The 22,774-nt window shown below is 38.6% G+C and overlaps 1 protein-coding gene across 4 annotated transcripts in view; it reads right to left on the minus strand.

Moving 5' to 3' along the window:
* ntng2b (netrin g2b) overlaps positions 1–22,774 on the minus strand; it is a 113,382-nt gene that overhangs the window by 11,420 nt on the left and 79,188 nt on the right. For all 4 annotated transcript variants that reach the window (XM_067423846.1, XM_067423849.1, XM_067423847.1 and 1 more), the window contains exon 6: positions 1,427–1,594. In XM_067423846.1, coding sequence (XP_067279947.1) covers positions 1,427–1,594 — 168 coding nt within the window. The remainder of the gene's footprint in view (positions 1–1,426; positions 1,595–22,774) is intronic.

Raw genomic sequence — 22,774 nt, forward strand, 5'->3', positions numbered from 1 at the left:
GCCTATCTTTGTTCTGTTGCATTTATTTGTGCCACTTGTAATTTGATTATTTGTTCTTATTTTATTACTGACTGCTTACTTGTCTTTAATGATGTTACATTTACATTTATTAGACAAGCAGTTTTTGCTGTATAGCTTTAAAACTGGAATAGAGAATTGCGATATTCCACTGGTATCTAAACATTTGAACCACTGACCCAATCCTTATCATTGAGCACAGCTGTAAATATATGCTGCGCTATTAAATGAAAGCTAAAATATGATAGAGCAATAGAATGAACAGTGAAAGTAACAGAAGCTTATACAATTTTAACAGGCTTAATTAACTCTTAAATGCATGAAGGTTTCGCCAAAGGTTAAATCTATATCTAACACAGATGGATCTCGATCTTTCGTGATAATGTAAAACTCTCCTGAATATTAGACTAACAATCACAGAAGAATAAAACAAGGCATATTTTGTCACTTTTGGAGCTTGGAAGGGTTCAGTTTGAGCAGATGTTTGATACCATCATCACTGTCCTCGTCAGAGCTCATTTCACAGCATCTGGCTCATATTCGCCATCTCAAACTAATTCCTAAAACTATCATTTTCAACATCTTCTAAATCAATAGTTTGATGGCTGACAGCTTTTTCACCAGATCCACCATCAAGTGACAGTGACACTAATATTTGATTGCGTTCAGTACTTTCTCTGCAGTAAAATTGCAAATTCTTCCTATTCTTTTGTATTCTGCCTGCGGTAACTATGACTGGAACATCACTTCAGTGTTTATCACCTTGTGGAATAATATAAAGTAAAATATACATTCAAATATATAAAAATATACTTTCACTGTTACACACCTCGAGTCATTAGCAACCCTATACAATTTTTACAGTTTTTAAAAATGTATTGGGAAAGCAAGCATTTATTTTATAATTGATTATTCTTTGTTCTTATTATATAATTTATAATTAATTGATTAAGGAATACCAGGAAGATTGATGTCTAACTTTCAAAAAAATCTATGAGGAGGAGGGTAGCAAATGACGTCCCAGGTCACTAAAGACCCCAGGTATGCGCTTAAGGGTTAAGCATGAAAATAACTGAAGGGAAATATATATTTGCTATACAAATTAAGCCAACTAATGTGAATCATATTTTTTTTTGTTTCTCTACTCAATGAATTTAAACATTACAAATGAAGTGATAATACAGGTATCGGTTTCGAAAAGTACCAAAAATTGAAAGTAACAGGATCGGACCCGTTCTGGAAAAAGTGGCCCTACATTTTATCAGTACATGCGTTCTCTGGGAATGGAACCCGTGACCTTGGCTTGGCTATAGCCAGTGACATCTAATCATCTATTTTGCCTTTGTTAGATTCATGTGCAAAATGCATGCATAGTAGTCTAGCTATAATAACGCACACTGTAACTCACCGATACACACGTTCTCGTCATCGGGCTCTGCAGAGGTGTTTTTGTAGAAGCTCATGCGACAGTGTTCGCAGTTCTGACCTCGCGTGTTGTGTTTGCAGCTCACACACGTGACTATGTTCAGGAAGTCGATGTAACTGCAGCGGTTCGAGTGTCCGTTACATTCACAGTCTGAGAAAGAGCGAGAAAGAAAGAGGCAAAGTCAGCAACACTAGATTAAAGGAAAGAAGGGTTAAAAGATAGAGAAGAGCAAAGAAAAGTTCCTGGTTTTTAAGATATGGATGACTCACAGATAATACACTGGGAAAAGTGTGATTTGCATTTTAAAAGAATGTACTAATTCAGTTTTTTTACATTGCAGTTTCGTGTTTAATTGAATGTGTTCAATTGTCACTTGTTTTGTTTTTTTAGCAATTTATTGTAGAAAATTGTTTCTACACCAATTTTTTCAGTGTGTGATGGAATGGGATGCAGAATGTCTGTTCAAGTTCAAGGTGTTGATATGTAAATGTGGGCGGTCATATGTTAATGAGCTCATGGCATCATAAGCATGGTGATTTCAGTTATAGAGTATGTCTACAAACTACATCAATCTTGATGCTGAATCAATAAAAAGCCATTGATTCTTTTTTTTTGCATCACTTTGAGTCTTTCCTGCTGCACCCACCCACAGCACTGACAGCTGAAATGAAGATTTGTGTGCGTGTGTGTTGCTGACAGGGCGATATCTCACACACTCTTACGGGAGTCTTGCCCACTCCTCATGCACGTGAGTGTGTGAGTGTGTGCTTGCACTCTAGGGATGTTGGGAAATCTGATGACAGATGTTTTCTCTAAAACAGCTGTTTCTCTATCTTCTGAAGCAGATCTTTTTGTCAAACTGCTTGGCTTCTCGCAGTTCCCATTCACACCTGTCCCGTATATTTCTCAAATGTCTATTTCTTTCTGTCACTCACAAAGAATCAGTGTACAGTGTGTTAATAAACCACGTTCAGCCTTGCACCTTTTTGAGAGCCTTAATCTGAGCCTTTTCACTTAATTTGCACCAGAGTCTCCTCTTAACACAAGCAACACATTGCACTTTAACCTCCATGTGACAGATACAAGGTTCTAGGTGGTGTACAAAGAGGTGGTGTACACTTTTATTCAGCAAGGATACATTAATTTGATGCATTAAAGTGACAGAATTTGTGTAACATTATGATTGTCTGTACTTTTATTTATTTTGATTGGATGCACTTTAAAGATCAGACGCACATGGGACAAACTTCAAATAATTTACATATGGTTGTAGGGTCATTCCGTGTCAAATCAACCACATTTCAGAAACTTCTCCAGCTCAAATTTTTCAAATTTTGATCACTGAAAATGAGTAGGTTGGGGTCTCCATGTCTATGGGACTGAGCCATTTAGGGCCTTAAAATCAAGATAACAAAAGAAAAGTTTATTAAAGAATGAGAATCTAGAAGGATATTAAGATATTGAATACTTTATAGAACTTTGAAAGAACAATACTTACGCCACTCAGACAGGTATGTTCTATGCAATTGAGGTGATAGAAAAAAAACAGATACATTTCTAGTTTAGATATTCCTCTTTAAATATAAAAAGTATCAGCTGTATACAAATGGAACCACATTTGGTTTGTGTCTCTGGAAAAATCTCAGGTGAAAACTGTCATTTTAAACCCCCACTACAAAACAGTGGATTACTCAATAAATACCCATTTGTGACATTTAATATTTTGGCTTTCATCACTATTTATGTTTGTCTTTATACAGATTATTTAGTTGTTAACAAAATCCAAAATGTTAACCGGGAGTTGACACGAAATGACCCTGCATTAATGCTTGAGCTGGGGATAATGCTGTAGCTTGATTCTTTGCTTTAGAGGTTGTTTTGGGCATCACTGATGTGAATCATATGAAATAACTTTTATCCCTCTAAACAGGAAATTAAGAAAAATTCTAATGAGTTTGACCCTTGAACATGATAGTCAGATGTGTAGGACATTTCACCAGCTTTTAAACATGGCATTAAAATTGTATAGATCTAATGTTGCACTTGCTCTATATGTTTGTTTTTGTACATTAAAGGCGCAACCAGAATCAAATTATATTTAATGTTACAGTAAACTTATACAAATGCATGTTTAAATGCAAATAAACCAGACCAATTAATCAGCTTAATGAACTCTTAGCTGTTTCAGAAGGTTTCAAATATTTATGCACACTTTAAAAGGGACAGAAAGCCAGAACTCAGTAGAGAGCCTGTCTCAGAATATACAGTGGGGCAAAAAAGTATTTAGTTCTGCAAGTTCTCCCACTTTAAAAAAATGAGAGAGGCCTGTTATTTCCATCATAGGTACACTTCAACTATGAGAGACAGAATGAGAAAAAAAATCCAGAAAATCACAGTGTGATTTTTAAAGGATTTATTTGCAAATTATGGTGAAAAGTAAGTATTTGGTCAATAACTAAAGTCCAAAATATCTCAATACTTTGTTAAAAAAATGTTTGTTGGCAATGACAGAGGTCAAATGTTTTCTGTGAGTCGCCACAAGGTTTTTACACACTGTTGCTGGTTTGGCCCATTCCTCCCTGCAGATCTCCTCTAGAGCAGTGATGTTTTGGGGCTATTGCTGGGCAACACAGATTTTCAACTCCCTTCAAAGATTTTCTATGGGGTTGAGATCTGCAGACTGGCCAGGCCACTCCAGGACCTTGAAATGCTTCTTACAAAGCCACTTCTTCGTTGCCCAGGCGGTGTGTTTGGGATCATTGTCATGCCGAAAGACCCAGGCACGTTTCATCTTCAATGCCCTTGGTGATGGAAGGAGGTTTTTACTCAAAATTACTCACGATACATGGCCCCATTCATTCCTCTGCAGAAAAACAGCCCCAAAGCATGATGTTTCCACCCCCATGCTTTACAGTAGGTATGGTGTAACTCAGCATTCTTTCTCCTCCAAACACGACAAGTTGAGTTTTTACCAAAAAGTTATATTTTGGTTTCATCTGACCATATGACCTTCTCCCAATCCTCTTCTGGATCATCCAAATGCTCTCTAGCAAACTTCAGACGGGCCCAGACATGTACTGGCTTAAGCAGGGGGACACGTTTGACACTCTAGGTTTGAGTCCCTGGTGGAGTAGTCTGTTACTGATGGTAGCCTTTGTTACTTTAGTCCCAGCTCTCTGCAGGTCATTCACTGGGTCCCCCGTGTGGTTCTGGGATTTTTGCTCACCGTTCTTGTGATCATTTTGACCCCACGGGGTGAGATCTTGCGTAGAGTCCCAGATTAAGGGAGATTATCAGTGGTCTTGTATGTCTTCCATTTTCTAATAATCACTCCCACAGTTGATTTCTTCACACCAGTCTGCTTACCTATTGCAGATTCAGTCTTCTCAGCCTGGAGCCGGTCTACAATTTTGTTTCTGTTGTCCTTTGACAGCTCTTTGGTCTTGGCCATATTGGAGTTTGGAGTCTGACTGTTTGAGGTTGTGGACAGGTGTTTTTTATACAGATAACGTGTTCAAACAGGTGCCATTAATACAAGTAATAAGTGGAGGACAGAGGAGCCTCTTAAAGAAGAAGTTACAGGTCTGTGAGAGCCAGAAAGCTTGCTTTTTGTAGGTGACCAAATACAAATTTTCCATCATAATTTGCAAATAAATTCTTTACAAATCAGACAATGTGACTTTCTGGATTCTGGATTTTGTTTCTCATTCTCTCTTTCATAGCTGAAGTGTACCTATGATGAAAATTATAGGCCTTTCATATTTTTAAGTGGGAGAACTTGCACAATTGATGGCTGACAATAATCTTTGCCCCACTGTAGGAACAGGCAAATCAATAATATATATATATATATATATATATATATATATATATATATATATATATATATATATATATATATAAATTAGACACAATATACTTATATGTAACCATACATGTTACAAATGTAGAACAGCAGGGATGAAGGGATTGATGAGAGTTAGAAAGCAGACAGGAAGTGACATGTTGAGAAACATCATCAAAATCAGGAAGACTTCAGTTTCTGAACTTTTAACGTGACGTGTTCAAGAAGTCTATACAGTTCTAGCCATTAATTCAAATCACAACTGGAACGTTTAAGAACTCTTTACAGTTATAATTTCACAAAAGTTATGTATGGTGCTACCCAGGCTATTTAAAAACACTTATTTGTTCTAAAACTCTAGAGTAAAAGAGAACAGTCAAGGTTCTAGAATCTAGAACATTTTACGGTGTTTATGAGTTGTAAGGAACTAAAGGGAGTTCTAGAACCATTACAGTGTTTTTGAATAGAATAGAACAGTTGAACAGTTCTAGAATCTATACCTCACTGTTCCTCTAAACACTATAATGTGTTTTAGAACATTCCCTCATTCTCGTAAATACTGTGATGTTGTACTTTGAGATCACTGTTTTCGTTTTCTTGTCTCATTATCATGTATTTCTCACCTGTAAAGTCATCATATATGATTCCTTTTAGTTGGACAGTCTGTTGCCCTCCAGATAGTAAGAACTTCAGAAGAGCTTCGGAGATTGAAAAGTCGTATTTTACATGTTGATCTAGAAATATTGCGATCGAGTCTACAGCAAGCAAACATGCAGCTATCAGTCCGGTTATGGGAGGCATGGGTTGTTTAATGTAGAACAGAATCATTGTGACATTTAACAGGCCCAAAAATTCACTACCAAGCATGTGTACTACAATATATACAAACTAAAGCATGGCAGACTACAGAAGCCAATGCAGCTTACTGCTTATGTAGGTTCTATTTACTATGCATACGCAGTTATAGACTTCACTACTTACAATGCACTTCTACTCTACTTCACAACAAGGATACCTTTTTTCTTCTCTTCTTTGTCTTCCATTTTTTCTTCTCTCTCCCATTTATGAATGAGCTTTCCTTGACCCTCTTTTGAGTGTTTGTGTGGCTCTAGACGAGCAAAGAGAAGGACTGAGCAATCCACACATCAATTCAAAATGTCTGAATCACTCACATGGCCAACATGAAAAAACGACTACTTTTAAAGTGATCCAACAGTGCCATTTTACTCATCAAACTGGGTAATATTCACCAACAAAGCATGTAAAATGAAAAGAGCTTTAATGAAGCCTAAAAAATACTTTATAAGACAGATGTCAATTACCGTTTAAGAGACTAAAACTACTTACCATGGATTTCAATTGAATTCTAAATCAAGTCTACATTTTATACTACTGGCTGTGTGAGACTACCAGCTGAGCCATACCTTCAGCATCTGTCTGTTTATGAGACCCTTCCTGCTCCTTCTCTCCATGTGGCACGTGTATTGAAACCATCTCAACTTTTGGTTCAACAAATTCCTTTATTGGCCTGACAGAGTGCAGCATTGGCTGGATAGATTCTGAGTTTGGCAGCACAGAGTCATGTGTCGTCTTGACAGACTCTGGTATTGCCTCATAAGACTCCACTTTTGGCTCAATTGGTATGTGTCCATGAGGTTTATGTATTGACCCATGAGGATTCACTACTGGCTCATGATGTTTATGGATAGGCTCATGATATTTCACTACTGACTCATGAGGATTATGCATTGACCCATGAGGATTATGCATTGACCCATGAGGATTATGCATTGACCCATGAGGATTATGCATTGACCCATGATGTTTCACTACTGACTCATGAGGATCCACTACTGACTCATGAGGATTATGCATTGACTCATGATGCTTCACTACTGACTCATGAGGATTATGCATTGACTCATGATGCTTCACTACAGACTCATGAGGATTATGCATCGACTCATGATGCTTCACTACTGACCCATGAGGATTATGCATTGACTCATGATGCTTTACTACAGACTCATGAGGATTATGCATCAATTCATGATGCTTCACTACTGACTCGTGAGGATTATGTATTGACTCATGATGTTTCACTACTGACTCATGAGGATTATGCATCGACTCATGATGCTTCACTACTGACTCATGAGGATTATGCATCGACTCATGATGCTTCACTACTGACTCATGAGGATTATGCATTGACTCATGATGTTTTACTACTGACTCATGAGGATTATGCATCGATTCATGAGGATTATGCATCGACTCATGATGCTTCACTACTGACTCATGAGGATTATGAATTGACTCATGATGTTTCACTACTGACTCATGAGGATTATGCATTGACTCATGATGTTTCACTACAGACCCATGAGGATTATGCATTGACTCATGAGGATTCACTACTGACTCATGAGGATTATGCATTGACTCATGAGGGTTATGCATTGACTCATGAGGATTATGCATTGACTCATGGGGATTCACTACTGACTCATGAGGATTATGCATTGACTCATGGGGATTCACTACTGACTCATGAGGATTATGCATTGACTCATGAGGATTATGCATTGACTCATGATGCTTCACTACTGACTCATGAGGATTATGCATTGACTCATGATGCTTCACTACTGACTCATGAGGATTATGAATTGACTCATGGGGATTATGCATTGATTCATGATGTTTCACTACTGACTCATGAGGATTATGCATCGACTCATGATGCTTCACTACTGACTCATGAGGATTATGCATTGACTCATGAGGATTATGCACTGACTCATGAGGATTATGCATTGACTCATGATGTTTCACTACTGACTCATGAGGATTTTGCATTGACTCATGGAGATTATGCATTGACTCATGATGTTTCACTACTGACTCATGAGGATTATGCATTGACTCATGATGCTTCACTACAGACTCATGAGGATTATGCATCGACTCATGATGCTTCACTACTGACTCATGAGGATTATGCATTGACTCATGATGCTTCACTACTGACTCATGAGGATTATGCATTGACTGATGAGGATTATGCATTGACTCATGATGCTTCACTACTGACTCATGAGGATTATGCATTGACTCATGATGTTTCACTACTGACTCATGAGGATTATGCATCGACTCATGATGCTTCACTACTGACTCATGAGGATTATGCATTGACTCATGATGCTTCACTACTGACTCAAGAGGATTATGCATTGACTCATGATGCTTCACTACTGACTCATGAGGATTATGCATTGACTCATGATGCTTCACTACTGACTCATGAGGATTATGCATTGACTCATGAGGATTATGCATTGACTCATGATGCTTCACTACTGACTCAAGAGGATTATGCATTGACTCATGATGCTTCACTACTGACTCATGAGGATTATGCATTGACTCATGAGGATTATGCATTGACTCATGATGCTTCACTACTGACTCAAGAGGATTATGCATTGACTCATGGAGATTATGCATTGACTCATGATGCTTCACTACTGACTCAAGAGGAGTATGCATTGACTCATGATGCTTCACTACTGACTGATTCACTACAGACCCATGAGGATTATGCATTGACTCATGGGGATTCACTATTGGCCCATGAGGATTATGCATTGACTCATGGGGATTCACTACAGACCCATGAGGATTATGCATTGACTCATGAGGATTATGCATTGACTCATGGGGATTCACTACAGACCCATGAGGATTATGCATCGACTCATAAGGATTATGCATCGACTCATAATGTTTCACTACTGATTCATGAGGATTATGCATTGACTCATGATGTTTCACTACTGACTCATGAGGATTATGTATTGACTCATGATGCTTCACTACTGACTCATGAGGATTATGCATTGACTCATGATGCTTCACTACAGACCCATGAGGATTATGCATTGACTCATGATGCTTCACTATAGACCCATGAGGATTATGCATTGACTCATGATGCTTCACTACTGACTCATGAGGATTATGCATCGATTCATGATGCTTCACTACTGACTCATGAGGATTATGCATTGACTCATGAGGATTATGCATTGACTCATGAGGATTCACTACTGGCTCATGAGGATTATGCATTGACTCATGATGCTTCACTACTGACTCATGAGGATTATGCATTGACTCATGAGGATTATGCATTGACTCATGAGGATTCACTACTGACTCATGAGGATTATGCATTGACTCATGATGCTTCACTACAGACTCATGAGGATTATGCATCGACTCATGATGCTTCACTACTGACTCATGAGGATTATGCATTGACTCATGGTGCTTCACTACAGACTCATGAGGATTATGCATTGACTCATGAGGATTATGCATCAACTCATGATGCTTCACTACTGACTCATGAGGATTATGCATTGACTCATGATGCTTCACTACAGACCCATGAGGATTATGCATTGACTCATGATGCTTCACTACTGACTCATGAGGATTATGCATCGATTCATGATGCTTCACTACTGACTCATGAGGATTATGCATTGACTCATGATGCTTCACTACTGACTCATGAGGATTATGCATTGACTCATGAGGATTATGCATTGACTCATGAGGATTCACTACTGACTCATGAGGATTATGCATTGACTCATGATGCTTCACTACAGACTCATGAGGATTATGCATCGACTCATGATGCTTCACTACAGACTCATGAGGATTATGCATTGACTCATGGGGATTCACTATTGGCCCATGAGGTTTATGCATTTGCTCATGAGGTATCATCGCTATTGCCTGATGCGGTTTTAATATTACCTCATAAGATGCTGGTGCTGGCTCTTTATATTTCTGTATTGGTTCATGAGATTCTAGTGTTGACTCATAAGGTTTATACATTGGCTCATGTAATTTCGATATAGCCTTGACAGGCTCTGGAACTGACTCCGCAGATTCTGGCATTGACTCTGCAGACTCTGGCTCTGATTCAGCAGGTTCAGGTGCACTGGTGACTAATAAGATGATTCAGAGATTGAACACATACAGCAGATAAACAGTTGAATTAAAAAACACATTGAGACACTTCATACCAGTTTGTTCCCTGTGTCTGTTATGCTCCAGAACACTCTCCACTCTCTTTACTTCTTCTTCAATTGCTTCATGTTTCCCAGAAGTCTTCTCTTTCTTCTTAGAAATTTCCTCACCATTCCGAGAATCCTCGACTGGTGGTGCTGTAGGGATTGCTTTGGTGCATCATTCGAATAATCACAATATTGGTTCATACACACAAACATTGTGTTGTTCTCTATAAACAGCCATTGAACAGCTAGCACACTAGCCAGAAATAACAACCTGTATATCAATCATAAGTCTTTCACGCTTTACATTCAATCTATAGCAAGCACAGACCACAAACTCCTCTGTGGTCTCTATACTACATTTTTCATTGTCAACCACAGATTAGGGAAATGTCACTAAAACCACATCTACCAAGGTACTAGACCTCTTATTTGTGCCTAACAATACCTTGCACAGTGTGTTTCTCAATTTTTCTGTGGTGTGTCCTCACTTTTTCAACAGGAATCATGTGTTGTACTGGGTGCTTGGTTTGGTGATTATGTCTGTGAGATACTGCAGTTTATCAGAAAGAGGGAAATACTTTTATTTAATTCATATTTATTAAGCATATGTATATATATATATATATATATATATATATATATATATATATATATATATATATACAATTCCCAAAAAGTTGGGACACTGTACAAATTGTGAATATAAAGGAATGCAATAATTTACATATCACATAAATTCATATTTTATTCACAATGGAATATAGAACACACACACACACACACACACACACACACACACACACACACACACACACACACACACACACACACACACACACACACACACACACACGTATATACAGTGGGTACGGAATGTATTCAGACCCCCTTAAATTTTTCACTCTTCGTTAAATTGCAGCCATTTGCTAAAATCATTGAAGTTTATTTTTTCTCATTAATGTACAAACAGCACCCCATATTGACAGAAAACCCCAGAATTGTTGACATTTTTGCAGATTTATTAAAAACGAAAAACTGAAATATCACATGGTCCTAAGTATTCAGACCCTTTGCTCAGTATTTAGTAGAAGCACCCTTTGAATTTAATACAGCCATGAGTCTTTTTGGGATAGATGCAACAAGTTTTTCACACCTGGATTTGGGGATCCTCTGCCATTCCTCCTTGCAGATCCTCTCCAGTTCTGTCAGGTTGGATGGTAAACGTTGGTGGACAGCCATTTTCAGGTCTCTCCAGAGATGCTCAATTGGGTTTAAGGACTCTGGCTGGGCCATGAAAGTACAGTCACAGAGTTGTTGTGAAGCCACTCCTTCTTTATTTTAGCTGTGCGCTTAGGGTCATTGTCTTGTTGGAAGGTGAACCTTCGGCCCAGTCTGCGGTCTTGAGCACTCAGGAGAAGGTTTTCGTCCAGAATATCCCTGTACTTGGTCGCATTCATCTTTTCCTCTATTGCAACCAGTCGTCCTGTCTCTGCAGCTGAAAAACACCCCCACAGCATGATGCTTCCACCGCCATGCTTCATTGTTGGGACTGTATTGGACAGGTCATTTTTTTCTCCACACATACCGCTTAGAATTAAGGCCAAAAAGTTCAAATCTTGGTCTCATCAGACCAGAGAATCTTATTTCTCACCATCCTGGAGTCCTTCAGGTTTTTTTTAGCAAACTTTCATGTGTCTTGCACAGAGGAGAGGCTTCCGTCGGGCCACTCTGGCATAAAGCCCCGACTGCTGGAGGTCTGCAGTGATGGTTGACTTTCTACAATTTTCTCCCATCTCCCGACTGCATCTTTGGAGCTCAGCCACAGTGATCTTTGGGTTCTTCTTTACCTCTCTCACCAAGGCTCTTCTCAACCGATAGCTCATTTTGGCCGGACGGCCAGCTCCAGGAAGTGTTCTGGTCGTCCCAAACGTCTTCCATTTAAGGATTATGGAGGCCACTGTGGTCTTAGGAACCTTATGTGCAGCATATTTTTTTTTCTAAACTTGGCCAGATCTGTGCCTTGCCTCAATTCTGTCACAGCAGGCAGTTCCTTTGACCTCCTGATTCTCATTGGCTCTGACATGCACTGTGAGCTGGGTCTTATATAGACAGGTGTGTGGCTTTCCTAATCAAGTCCAGTCAGTATAATCAAACACAGCTGGACTCAAATGAAGGTGTAGAACCTGAGTTAAATATATGAGTGTCACAGCAAAGGGTCTGAATGCTAGGGACCATGTGATATTTCAAGTTTTATTTTTTAATAAATCTGCAAAAATGTCAACGATTCTGTGTTTTTCTGTCAATAAGGGGTGCTGTGTGTAAATTAATGAGAAAAAAATGAACTTAAATGATTATAGCAAATGGCTGCAATATATAATAAAGAGTGAAAAATGTAAGGGAGTCTGAATACTTTCCGCACCCCCTGTATGTTGAAAGTGAGACATTTTGAAATGTCATGCCAAATATTGGCTCATTTTGCATTTCATGAAAGCTACACATTCCAAAAACATTGGGACAGGTAGTAATAAGAGGCCGGAAAAGTAAAATCTACATATAAGGAAGAGCTGGAGGGCCAATTTGTAACTTATTAAGTCAATTGGCAACATGAAGTGTCTCAGAAGTCAAGATGGGCAGAGGATCACTAATTCCCACAATGCTGCGGCGAAAAATGGTGGAGCAATATCAGAAATAATTTTCTCAAAGAAAATTTGTAAAGAGTTTTAAGTTATCATCATCTACAGTACATAATATCATCCAAAAATTCAGAGATTCTGTAACAATCTCTGTGCGTAAGGGTCAAGGCCGGAAACCCATACTGGATGCCTGTGATCTTCGTGCCCTTAGACGGCACTGCATTACATACAGGAATGCTACTGTAATGGAAAACACAACATGGGCTCAGGGATACTTTCAGAAAACATTTTTGGTGAACACAATCTGCTGTGTCATTCGCCGTTGCCGGCTAAAACTCTATAGGTCAAAAAAGAAACCATATCTAAACATGATCCAGAAGCACAGGTGTTTTCTCTGAGCCAAGGCTCATTAAAAATGGACTGTGGCAAAGTTGAAAACTGTTCTGTGTTCAGACGAATCAATATATAAAGTTCTTTTTGGAAAACTGGGTTGCCATGTCATCCGGAATAAAGAGGACAAGGACAACCCAAGATGTTATCAGTGCTCAGTTCAGAAGCTGCATCTCTGATGGTATGGGGTTGCATGAGTGTGTGTGGCATGGGGAGCTTACACATCTGGAAAGGCACCACCAAAGCTGAACGGTATATCCAAGTTCTAGAGCAACATATGCTCCCATCCAGACGTCATCTCTTTCAGGGAAGACCTTGCATTTTCCAACATGACAATGCCAGACCACAAACTGCATCAATTACAACATCATGACTGTGTAGAAGAAGGGTACAGGTACTGAAATGGCCAGCCTGCAGTCCAGATCTTCACCCATAGAAAACATTTGGCGCATCATAAAGAGGAAGATCCGACAAAAAAGACCTTAAAAGTTGAGTAACTAGAAACTTGTATTAGACAAGAATGGGACAATATTCCTATTCCTAAACTTGAGCAAATTGTCTCCTTAGTCCCCAGACGTTTGCAGACTTATAAAAAGAAGAGGGGATGCCACACAGTGGTAAACATGGCCTTGTCCCAACTTTTTTGTTTTTATGTGTTGATGCCATGATATTTAAAATCAAGCTTTTTTCCCTTAAAATGATACATTTTCTTAGTTTAAACATTTTATGTCATCCATGTTGTATTCTGAATAAAATATTGAAATTTGAAACTTCCACATCATTGCATTCTTTTTTTATTCACAATTTGTACAGTGTCCCAGCTTTTTTGGAATCAGGTTTGTATATATATATATATATATATACAGTCTTGTTCAAAATAATAGCAGTACAATGTGACTAACCAGAATAATCAAGGTTTTTAGTATATTTTTTTATTGCTACGTGGCAAACAAGTTACCAGTAGGTTCAGTAGATTCTCAGAAAACAAATGAGACCCAGCATTCATGATATGCACGCTCTTAAGGCTGTGCAATTGGGCAATTAGTTGAATTAGTTGAAAGGGGTGTGTTCAAAAAAATAGCAGTGTGGCATTCAATCACTGAGGTCATCAATTTTGTGAAGAAACAGGTGTGAATCAGGTGGCCCCTATTTAAGGATGAAGCCAACACTTGTTGAACATGCATTTGAAAGCTGAGGAAAATGGGTCGTTCAAGACATTGTTCAGAAGAACAGCGTACTTTGATTAAAAAGTTGATTAGAGAGGGGAAAACCTATAAAGAGGTGCAAAAAATGATAGGCTGTTCAGCTAAAATGATCTCCAATGCCTTAAAATGGAGAGCAAAACCAGAGAGACGTGGAAGAAAACGGAAGACAACCATCAAAATGGATAGAAGAATAACCAGAATGGCAAAGGCTCAGCCAATGATCACCTCCAGGATGATCAAAGACAGTCTGGAGTTACCTGTAAGTACTGTGACAGTTAGAAGACGTCTGTGTGAAGCTAATCTATTTTCAAGAATCCCCCGCAAAGTCCCTCTGTTAAAAAAAAGGCATGTGCAGAAGAGGTTACAATTTGCCAAAGAACACATCAACTGGCCTAAAGAGAAATGGAGGAACATTTTGTGGACTGATGAGAGTAAAATTGTTCTTTTTGGGTCCAAGGGCCACAGGCAGTTTGTGAGACGACCCCCAAACTCTGAATTCAAGCCACAGTACACAGTGCAGACAGTGAAGCATGGAGGTGCAAGCATCATGATATGGGCATGTTTCTCCTACTATGGTGTTGGGCCTATTTATCGCATACCAGGGATCATGGATCAGTTTGCATATGTTAAAATACTTGAAGAGGTCATGTTGCCCTATGCTGAAGAGGACATGCCCTTGAAACGGTTGTTTCAACAAGACAATGACCCAAAACACACTAGTAAACGGGCAAAGTCTTGGTTCCAAACCAACAAAATTAATGTTATGGAGTGGCCAGCCCAATCTCCAGACCTTAATCCAATTGAGAACTTGTGGGGTGATATCAAAAATGCTGTTTCTGAAGCAAAACCAAGAAATGTGAATGAATTGTGGAATGTTGTTAAAGAATCATGGAGTGGAATAACAGCTGAGAGGTGCCACAAGTTGGTTGACTCCATGCCACACAGATGTCAAGCAGTTTTAAAAAACTGTGGTCATACAACTAAATATTAGTTTAGTGATTCACAGGATTGCTAAATCCCAGAAAAAAAATGTTTGTACAAAATAGTTTTGAGTTTGTACAGTCAAAGGTAGACACTGCTATTTTTTTGAACACACCCCTTTCAACTAATTGCCCAATTGCACAGCCTTAAGAGCGTGCATATCATGAATGCTGGGTCTCATTTGTTTTCTGAGAATCTACTGAACCTACTGGTAACTTGTTTGCCACGTAGCAATAAAAAATATACTAAAAACCTTGATTATTCTGGTTAGTCACATTGTACTGCTATTATTTTGAACAAGACTGTATATATATATATATATATATATATATATATATATATATATATATATATATATACAGTGCCTTGCGAAAGTATTCGGCCCCCTTGAAGTTTGCGACCTTTTGCCACATTTCAGGCTTCAAACATAATGATATGAAACGGTAATTTTTTGTGAAGAATCAACAACAAGTGGGACACAATCATGAAGTGGAACAAAATTTATTGGATATTTCAAACTTTTTTAACAAATCAAAAACTTAAAAATTGGGTGTGCGAAATTATTCGGCCCCCTTACTTTCAGTGCAGCAAACTCCAGAAGTTCAGTGAGGATCTCTGAATGATCCAATGTTGACCTCAATGACTAATGATGATCTATAGAGTCCACCTGTGTGTAATCAAGTCTCCTTATAAATGCACCTGCACTGTGATAGTCTCAGAGGTCCGTTTAAAGCGCAGAGAGCATCATGAAGAACAAGGAACACACCAGGCGGGTCCAAGATACTGTTGTGGAGAAGTTTAAAGCTGGATTTGGATACAATTTTTTTTCCTAAGCTTTAAACATCCCAAGAAGCACTGTGCAAGCGATAATATTGTATGGAAGGAGTATCAGACAACTGCAAATCTACCGCAACCTGGGCGTCCCTCTAAACTTTCAGCTCATACAAGGAGAAGACTGATCAGAGATGCAGCCAAGAGGCCCATGATCCCTCTGGATGAACTGCAGAGATCTACAGCTGAGGTGGGAGACTCTGTCCATAGGACAACAATCAGTCGTATACTGGACAAATCTGGCCTTAATGGAAGAGTGGCAAGAAGAAAAAAGTGTTGTTTAAAGTTTGCCACAAGCCACCTGGGAGACACACCAAACATGTGGAAGAAGGTGCTCTGGTCAGATGTAACCAAAATTGAACTTTTTGGCAACAATGCAAAACGTTATGTTTGGCGTTAAAGCAACACAGCTCATCACCCTGAACACACCATCCCCACTGTCAAACATGGTGGTGGCAGCATCATGGTTTGGGCCTGCTTTTCTTCAGCAGGGACAGGGAAGATGGTTCAAATTGATGGGAAGATGGGTGGAGCCAAATACAGGACCATTCTGGAAGAAAACCTGATGGAGTCTGCAAAAGACCTGAGACTGGGATGGAGATTTGTCTTCCAACAAGACAATGATCCAAAACATAAAGCAAAATCTACAATGGAATGGTTAAAAAATAAACATATCCAGCTGTTAGAAAGGCCAAGTGAAAGACCAGACCTGAATCCAATCGAGAGTCTGTGGAAAGAACTGAAAACTGCTGTTCACAAACGCTCTCCATCCAACCTCACTGAGCTCAAGCTCTTCTGCAACGAGGAACGGGCAAAAATGTTCATTCTCTCGATGTGCAAAACTGATAGAGACATACCCCAAGCGACTTACAGCTGTAATCGCAGCAAAAGGTGGCGCTACAAAGTATTAACTTAAGAGGGCCGAATAATTTTGCATGCCCAATTTTTCAGGTTTTGATTTGTTAAAAAAGTTTGAAATATCCAATAAATTTCGTTCCACTTCATGATTGTGTCCCACTTGTTGATTCTTCACAAAAAATTACCTTTTCATATCATTATGTTTGAAGCCTGAAATGAGGCAAAGGTTCGCAAAGTTCAAGGGGGTCGGATACTTTCGCAAGGCACTGAATGTGCTGTCAAATAGATTAAGATTAAGCATAACATTATGAATGTTTGAATAACACTGATTATCTCTTCATCACAGCTCCTGTTAGTGGGTGGGATATATTAGGCAGCAAGTGAGTATTTTGTCCTCAAAGTTGATTTGTTAGAAGCAGGAAAAATGGGCAAGCGTAAGGATTTGAGCGAGTTTGACAAGGGCCAGATTGTGATGCTAGACGACTGGGTCAGAAGATCTCCAAAACTGCAGCTCTTGTGGGCTGTTCCCGGTCTGCAGTGGTCAGTCTCTATCAAAAGTGCTCCAAAGAAGAAACAGCGGTGAACCGGGACGGGGTCATGGGCATGATTTTAACCTTTGCATTAGGCTTATAATCAGAATTTATGAGATGACAAAAACTGATTTTTTAGAAAAATCTCTGTCACATTATCATTTATAGTTTACCAATTATTATAAATTTTTTTGCATTCCGAAGAATGAATCAGCTGCGCATGTAATTCTTAATTTGAATGAATGTTTCAAACTAAAGTGAATGCAAGTTCTGAGTAATTTGCTTTGTGGTTGTAAGGGAGTACTAAAATACATGAAAAGTGGCAGATGACGTTAAACAGACGAACCAAACTGCATGCAATTAATCTCAAACGACAGATCGGTGTTGTTTGAGGTACACAAACGCTCCTGCGTGTACACAACGACCATGCTGTAATTTCATCACACACGTACGCGCTATGCTACTGGGAATCTCAAAGATCTCCACCTTTATTAAATCCATCCGAGGAGCTGCTCTGTCTCACGTCTCAGCTGAGCGGTTTATTCCTCACTCCCTTTTTTCATGCCAGCTTGACGCTTTCTGATCTGAGCTCGAGCTAGAGTTCTCGTTCACTCGTTAAACGTCATGCAGTATTCATTCCTCGGGTGTGTATGTGCGCTTCGATCAATGAGTGTGTGTGTGTGTGTGTGTGTGTGTGCAGTGGTTCTTTGTTTTATATATTCACGGGCTGCCCTAATCCGCTTTGTGCTGAAAGATGCAAAGTCACTCTATATTTTGACAGAGGAAAACACTGTCTAATTGAGCATTGATTTCCCACTGTGCACATGCTTTGGAGCCGTTACCCACAATCCTCTAGGGGTACGTCTGAGTAGATGACTTACTGGCAGCAGAGTCGCTGAGTTCTTGGCTTGGCTACAATGCTTTGACTGCCAAAACAAGTCTTTGAAAGATGCTTCTATAGCATACTAGTAACACTAACACGCGCACACACTAAACTTGTGCCCTTACCTTTGACGTCTATGTGTTTATGATCTGGCCCCTCCTTCAGGGGTGTGGCTCTGTGGGGCGTGTCCTCTGTGAGAGTATGAGAAGGGGGTGTGGCAAGGGGCTGGGCTTCTGTAGTGGAATAAAGTGCCTTAGGGTCTATTTTAGCTGGTGGGATGTGGTTTGCAGTATCTACGTGCGCTGAAGGAGCATCTGATGGGATTTGAGGGGGAGTGTAATAGAAACGGGTTAGAGAAACCAGAGTCAGCATGGAATACGCGCACACATATAAAGTGCTGAGCTTAACAAAACATCCTGCATTTGAAATCTTGTAGTTAGGTTCTTGCAGTTGCTTTCGAGGCACATGGGGGGCGCTAGTGTGAAGAGGAAATCCATTCTGCACTGCAGAGGCAGTTATGAATTCATTCCATGTTCAATCTGTGAATTAAAATATTCCTAATGGAATACTTGCTTACTGTGCACTGTATACTGTCCAGGTTTGTGCTAAATTGGTCAGAATTGAACGACCGACTCCCTTTCAATTCATTGAGTATTCATTTCTGCTGGATTAGTCATACCCCACAAGAAGAGGAATTGACTGAATTGCGATAAAAAGTAATTCAACATGTTCATTCTGCTAAATGAAGTGTTTCATTTGTATGGGATTACATTCCCGCCGAAAGTATGCCGAAGAGGTCACGGATCAAAATCAAAATATATTGCACAAACTGAAGAAAATAATGCAGAACGATCAGAATAGCAATCAACGTGTCACGGATCAAATTATAATAATCGTGAATCAAAAAAATAACAAGCATGAACCAAACTTTAAAAGCATAAAAACACATTAAACTTGTGTTTGTGTTCTTAAAAGTAGATTTCCTTGCTTTTATTACTCTGCACTTTCTGCTCATATTTGACTCTTTTTTTTCTTTTTTCTTCTCTTCGCTCTTCTTTATATTATATATATTAGGGTGGGAAACTTTTAAGAGCACTTAAACATAAGTTTAAGATTAATAATTTTCAATGCAACATATTTTTTTTTATGTGTTTAAAGCTTAAGATTAATGCTATTTTTTTTCAAATGTGCTTTTAATGTTTTGATTCAGTCTTATTATATTTTGATCCGTGACCATGTTGTTTTCTATTCTGATCGTTTTACATTTTTTGTTCAGTTTGTGCAATATAATCTTTATAGTTTTTTTTATTTTTAATTTTTTTACATCTTTAACTCTGCAATACTTTGGGCGGGAGTTTAATTCCATACATTTGCTCCATTTTTTTAAATATACATGTATTGTCTGTCTATCCATAAGGCCTCTATAAATCTTAAAACTTAATGGTTTGAAAACCTACTTCTAAACTTTTGAACTACTTTTAAACATTTAAAAAAATCTAATTTGAATTGTAATTCATTTTGTTTGTTACATCAATATATATTCAAGAACTGAATAGGAATTTAAAAGTTATTTTCAGTTCAGTTCTGAATGACTTGCAACCCTGATATGGCCTACTATTTTTTTAAGGTGATACATTATGTAACAACACATTTTTTAAAACACTTGTTTTGCTATTGTGTTAAAATCAGTGCGTGCAGTTTTTATTTTAGATACAAATGTCTTCACGGTTGCCAGTCCAACGCAACAAGTCAAGAAAGAGACGACCTTGTGGATTGTGGGTATTTCTTGTGCATTCTGCAGAAAGCTTGCTAGTCATTTGAACATATTCAGATTATCTGACCAGAGCACATTTGTAATATCAGAGGTCTTAAGTGAGATGCTGTTAGATTGTGACGCTGTGGTTTAATGCAGATTGTCAGTATGTGTTTGTGCGCGTGCGCTCATGGAGTTGCAGATGGTGCTCTGTTGGATTAAGGCACATTACATCATCATTAAGCTCTGCTAGTAAGGCAGCAACTATGTAAAATACCATATATAGCATTTATTACTCTAGATATGTTATATTCAGGACTTACTGCGTCAAGCACCTCATATATGTTTCATAAAACAATCGAATGTAATAATTGTGCTTTGCATTATACAGCACACTGTCAGAAAAAAGGTACAGTGCTGTCACTGGGCGGTACCCTAAGGTACAAAAATGAAAAGGCACATCTTTGTACCTTACCCCTAAATGGTACATATTAGTACCTTAAAAGGTACACACAGTACTTTAAGAGTGCAAATTAGTAGTACCTTTTCAGTTTTGTACCTTAGGGTACTGCCCCAGTGACAGCAATGTACCCTTTTTTCTGACAGTGTGTAAAAAATAGTATTTAAAAAACAAATTGTGTATCCAGTCTTGTCATGGCACATACTGTATGCAGATGAACGCAAGGTGGTTGAGCTGAAAAGTTAACACAACCAGTATGTTTTTATTCCCATATAACGAGGTTTCTAGATCTGAATCTCTACAATCTACGCAGATGCTATGCATAACGTCTAGCTCTTTTCTCCTTTAAACTGGGTTACTACGTTATTGCTACAACTATGGGTGCCTTTGAGGGTCACTCTGTCCCACCTGTGTTGAAAGCTGGCGATTCTGTTATAGCTGTAGTGAAATCTTCATCTGAAGTGTCAGTCACTGTTGGCATTAAAGATGAACAATAGCAAATGAATGAAGACAACACCTGCAGCCTTTAGCTGAAACTACAGCAGCAGAACAACTCCTGATATCTCGATCTTCTGATCATATACTGTTCAAAAAGTTTCGGGTCGGTAAGAGTTTTTATGTTTATAAAGAAGTCTCTTCTGCGCAAAGGCTTGATTTATTTGATCAAAAATACAGTATAAATTAATATTGTGAAACATTACAGTTTTAAAACAAGTTTTCAGTTTGATTATATGTTAAATGTAATTTATTCCTGTGATCAAAGCTGAATTTTCAGCATAATTACTCTACATATAATGATCCTTCAGAAATCATTCTGATATGAGGATTTGCTGCTCAAGAAACATTTATGATCATTATCAATGATGAAAACAGTAACAGTGGAAGCAGTGATAGATTTTTTCCAGGATTCTTTGAATATGTTTAAAAGAACAGTATTTAATTAAAATAAAGCCTTTTGAAACTGTCATTCTTTTTATTAATTTAAAGATTAAAACTATTAATTTCTTTTTAAAAATTCAAACTGATTCCAAACTTTTGAACAGAATACAAAACAAATACTGGCCGATTAATCGTAATGTTGGAAATGTGACTCCTTAATGCATTTATTCACTTAAATTACTGTTTGTTTGAATTATGCTAATGTTCCTGAACTAAAGAGAAGAATCATTTATTGACTGTCATTTCCTGTTGTGTTTGTGTATACTGGTTTGTTCTTCCTCTTGTGGCTATTTGCCCAACTGACCAACCAGCATCCAGAGGATCAGACTCACCGCTCTGACCTCGTAATCCCTGTCTGAACACACACAATGACCGTATAATCCCTTTGTGTGTGTGTGTGTGTGTGTGTGTGTGTGTGTGTGTGTGTGTGTGTGTGCAGAAGGACATTAATGCCACACACATTAATATGAACACACTCGAACGATCTGGGTGTGTGTTACTTTAAGACCCATGACTGGGGTTTCCCCAAGCCTTGCATTCGTGAGGAGAATGACTGAGGCGAATATATGCTGCGCCATTCTGTTCTGCTTTGTCTTTTCTTGAAACAAAATACAATCGTGAACGGTAACCTGTGTCATGTGGATGAGTTAGGTTACAACACATACACTGGCCTACGTATCATCTCCCCCTTCTTGCACAGTTGAGCATGTGTGTTTGTGTTAGTGTGGTGTGTGCATGTTATGTGCTTGTGTGCCTGTGCGTGTGTGTGTGTGTGTGTGCGTGTGTTGTGTGTGTGTGTGTGTGCGTGTGTCCTTCCCCCTGTGTGGGAGACCTGTAGACCTTTAGACTACAGGGGAGAGAAAACACGGACATGATCTATGAGTTTGATTTCTCTAGGCCATATGCCACACACACACACACACA

Source organism: Pseudorasbora parva, chromosome 18, assembly GCF_024679245.1.
Source record: "Pseudorasbora parva isolate DD20220531a chromosome 18, ASM2467924v1, whole genome shotgun sequence".
Lineage (NCBI taxonomy): Eukaryota > Metazoa > Chordata > Actinopteri > Cypriniformes > Gobionidae > Pseudorasbora > Pseudorasbora parva.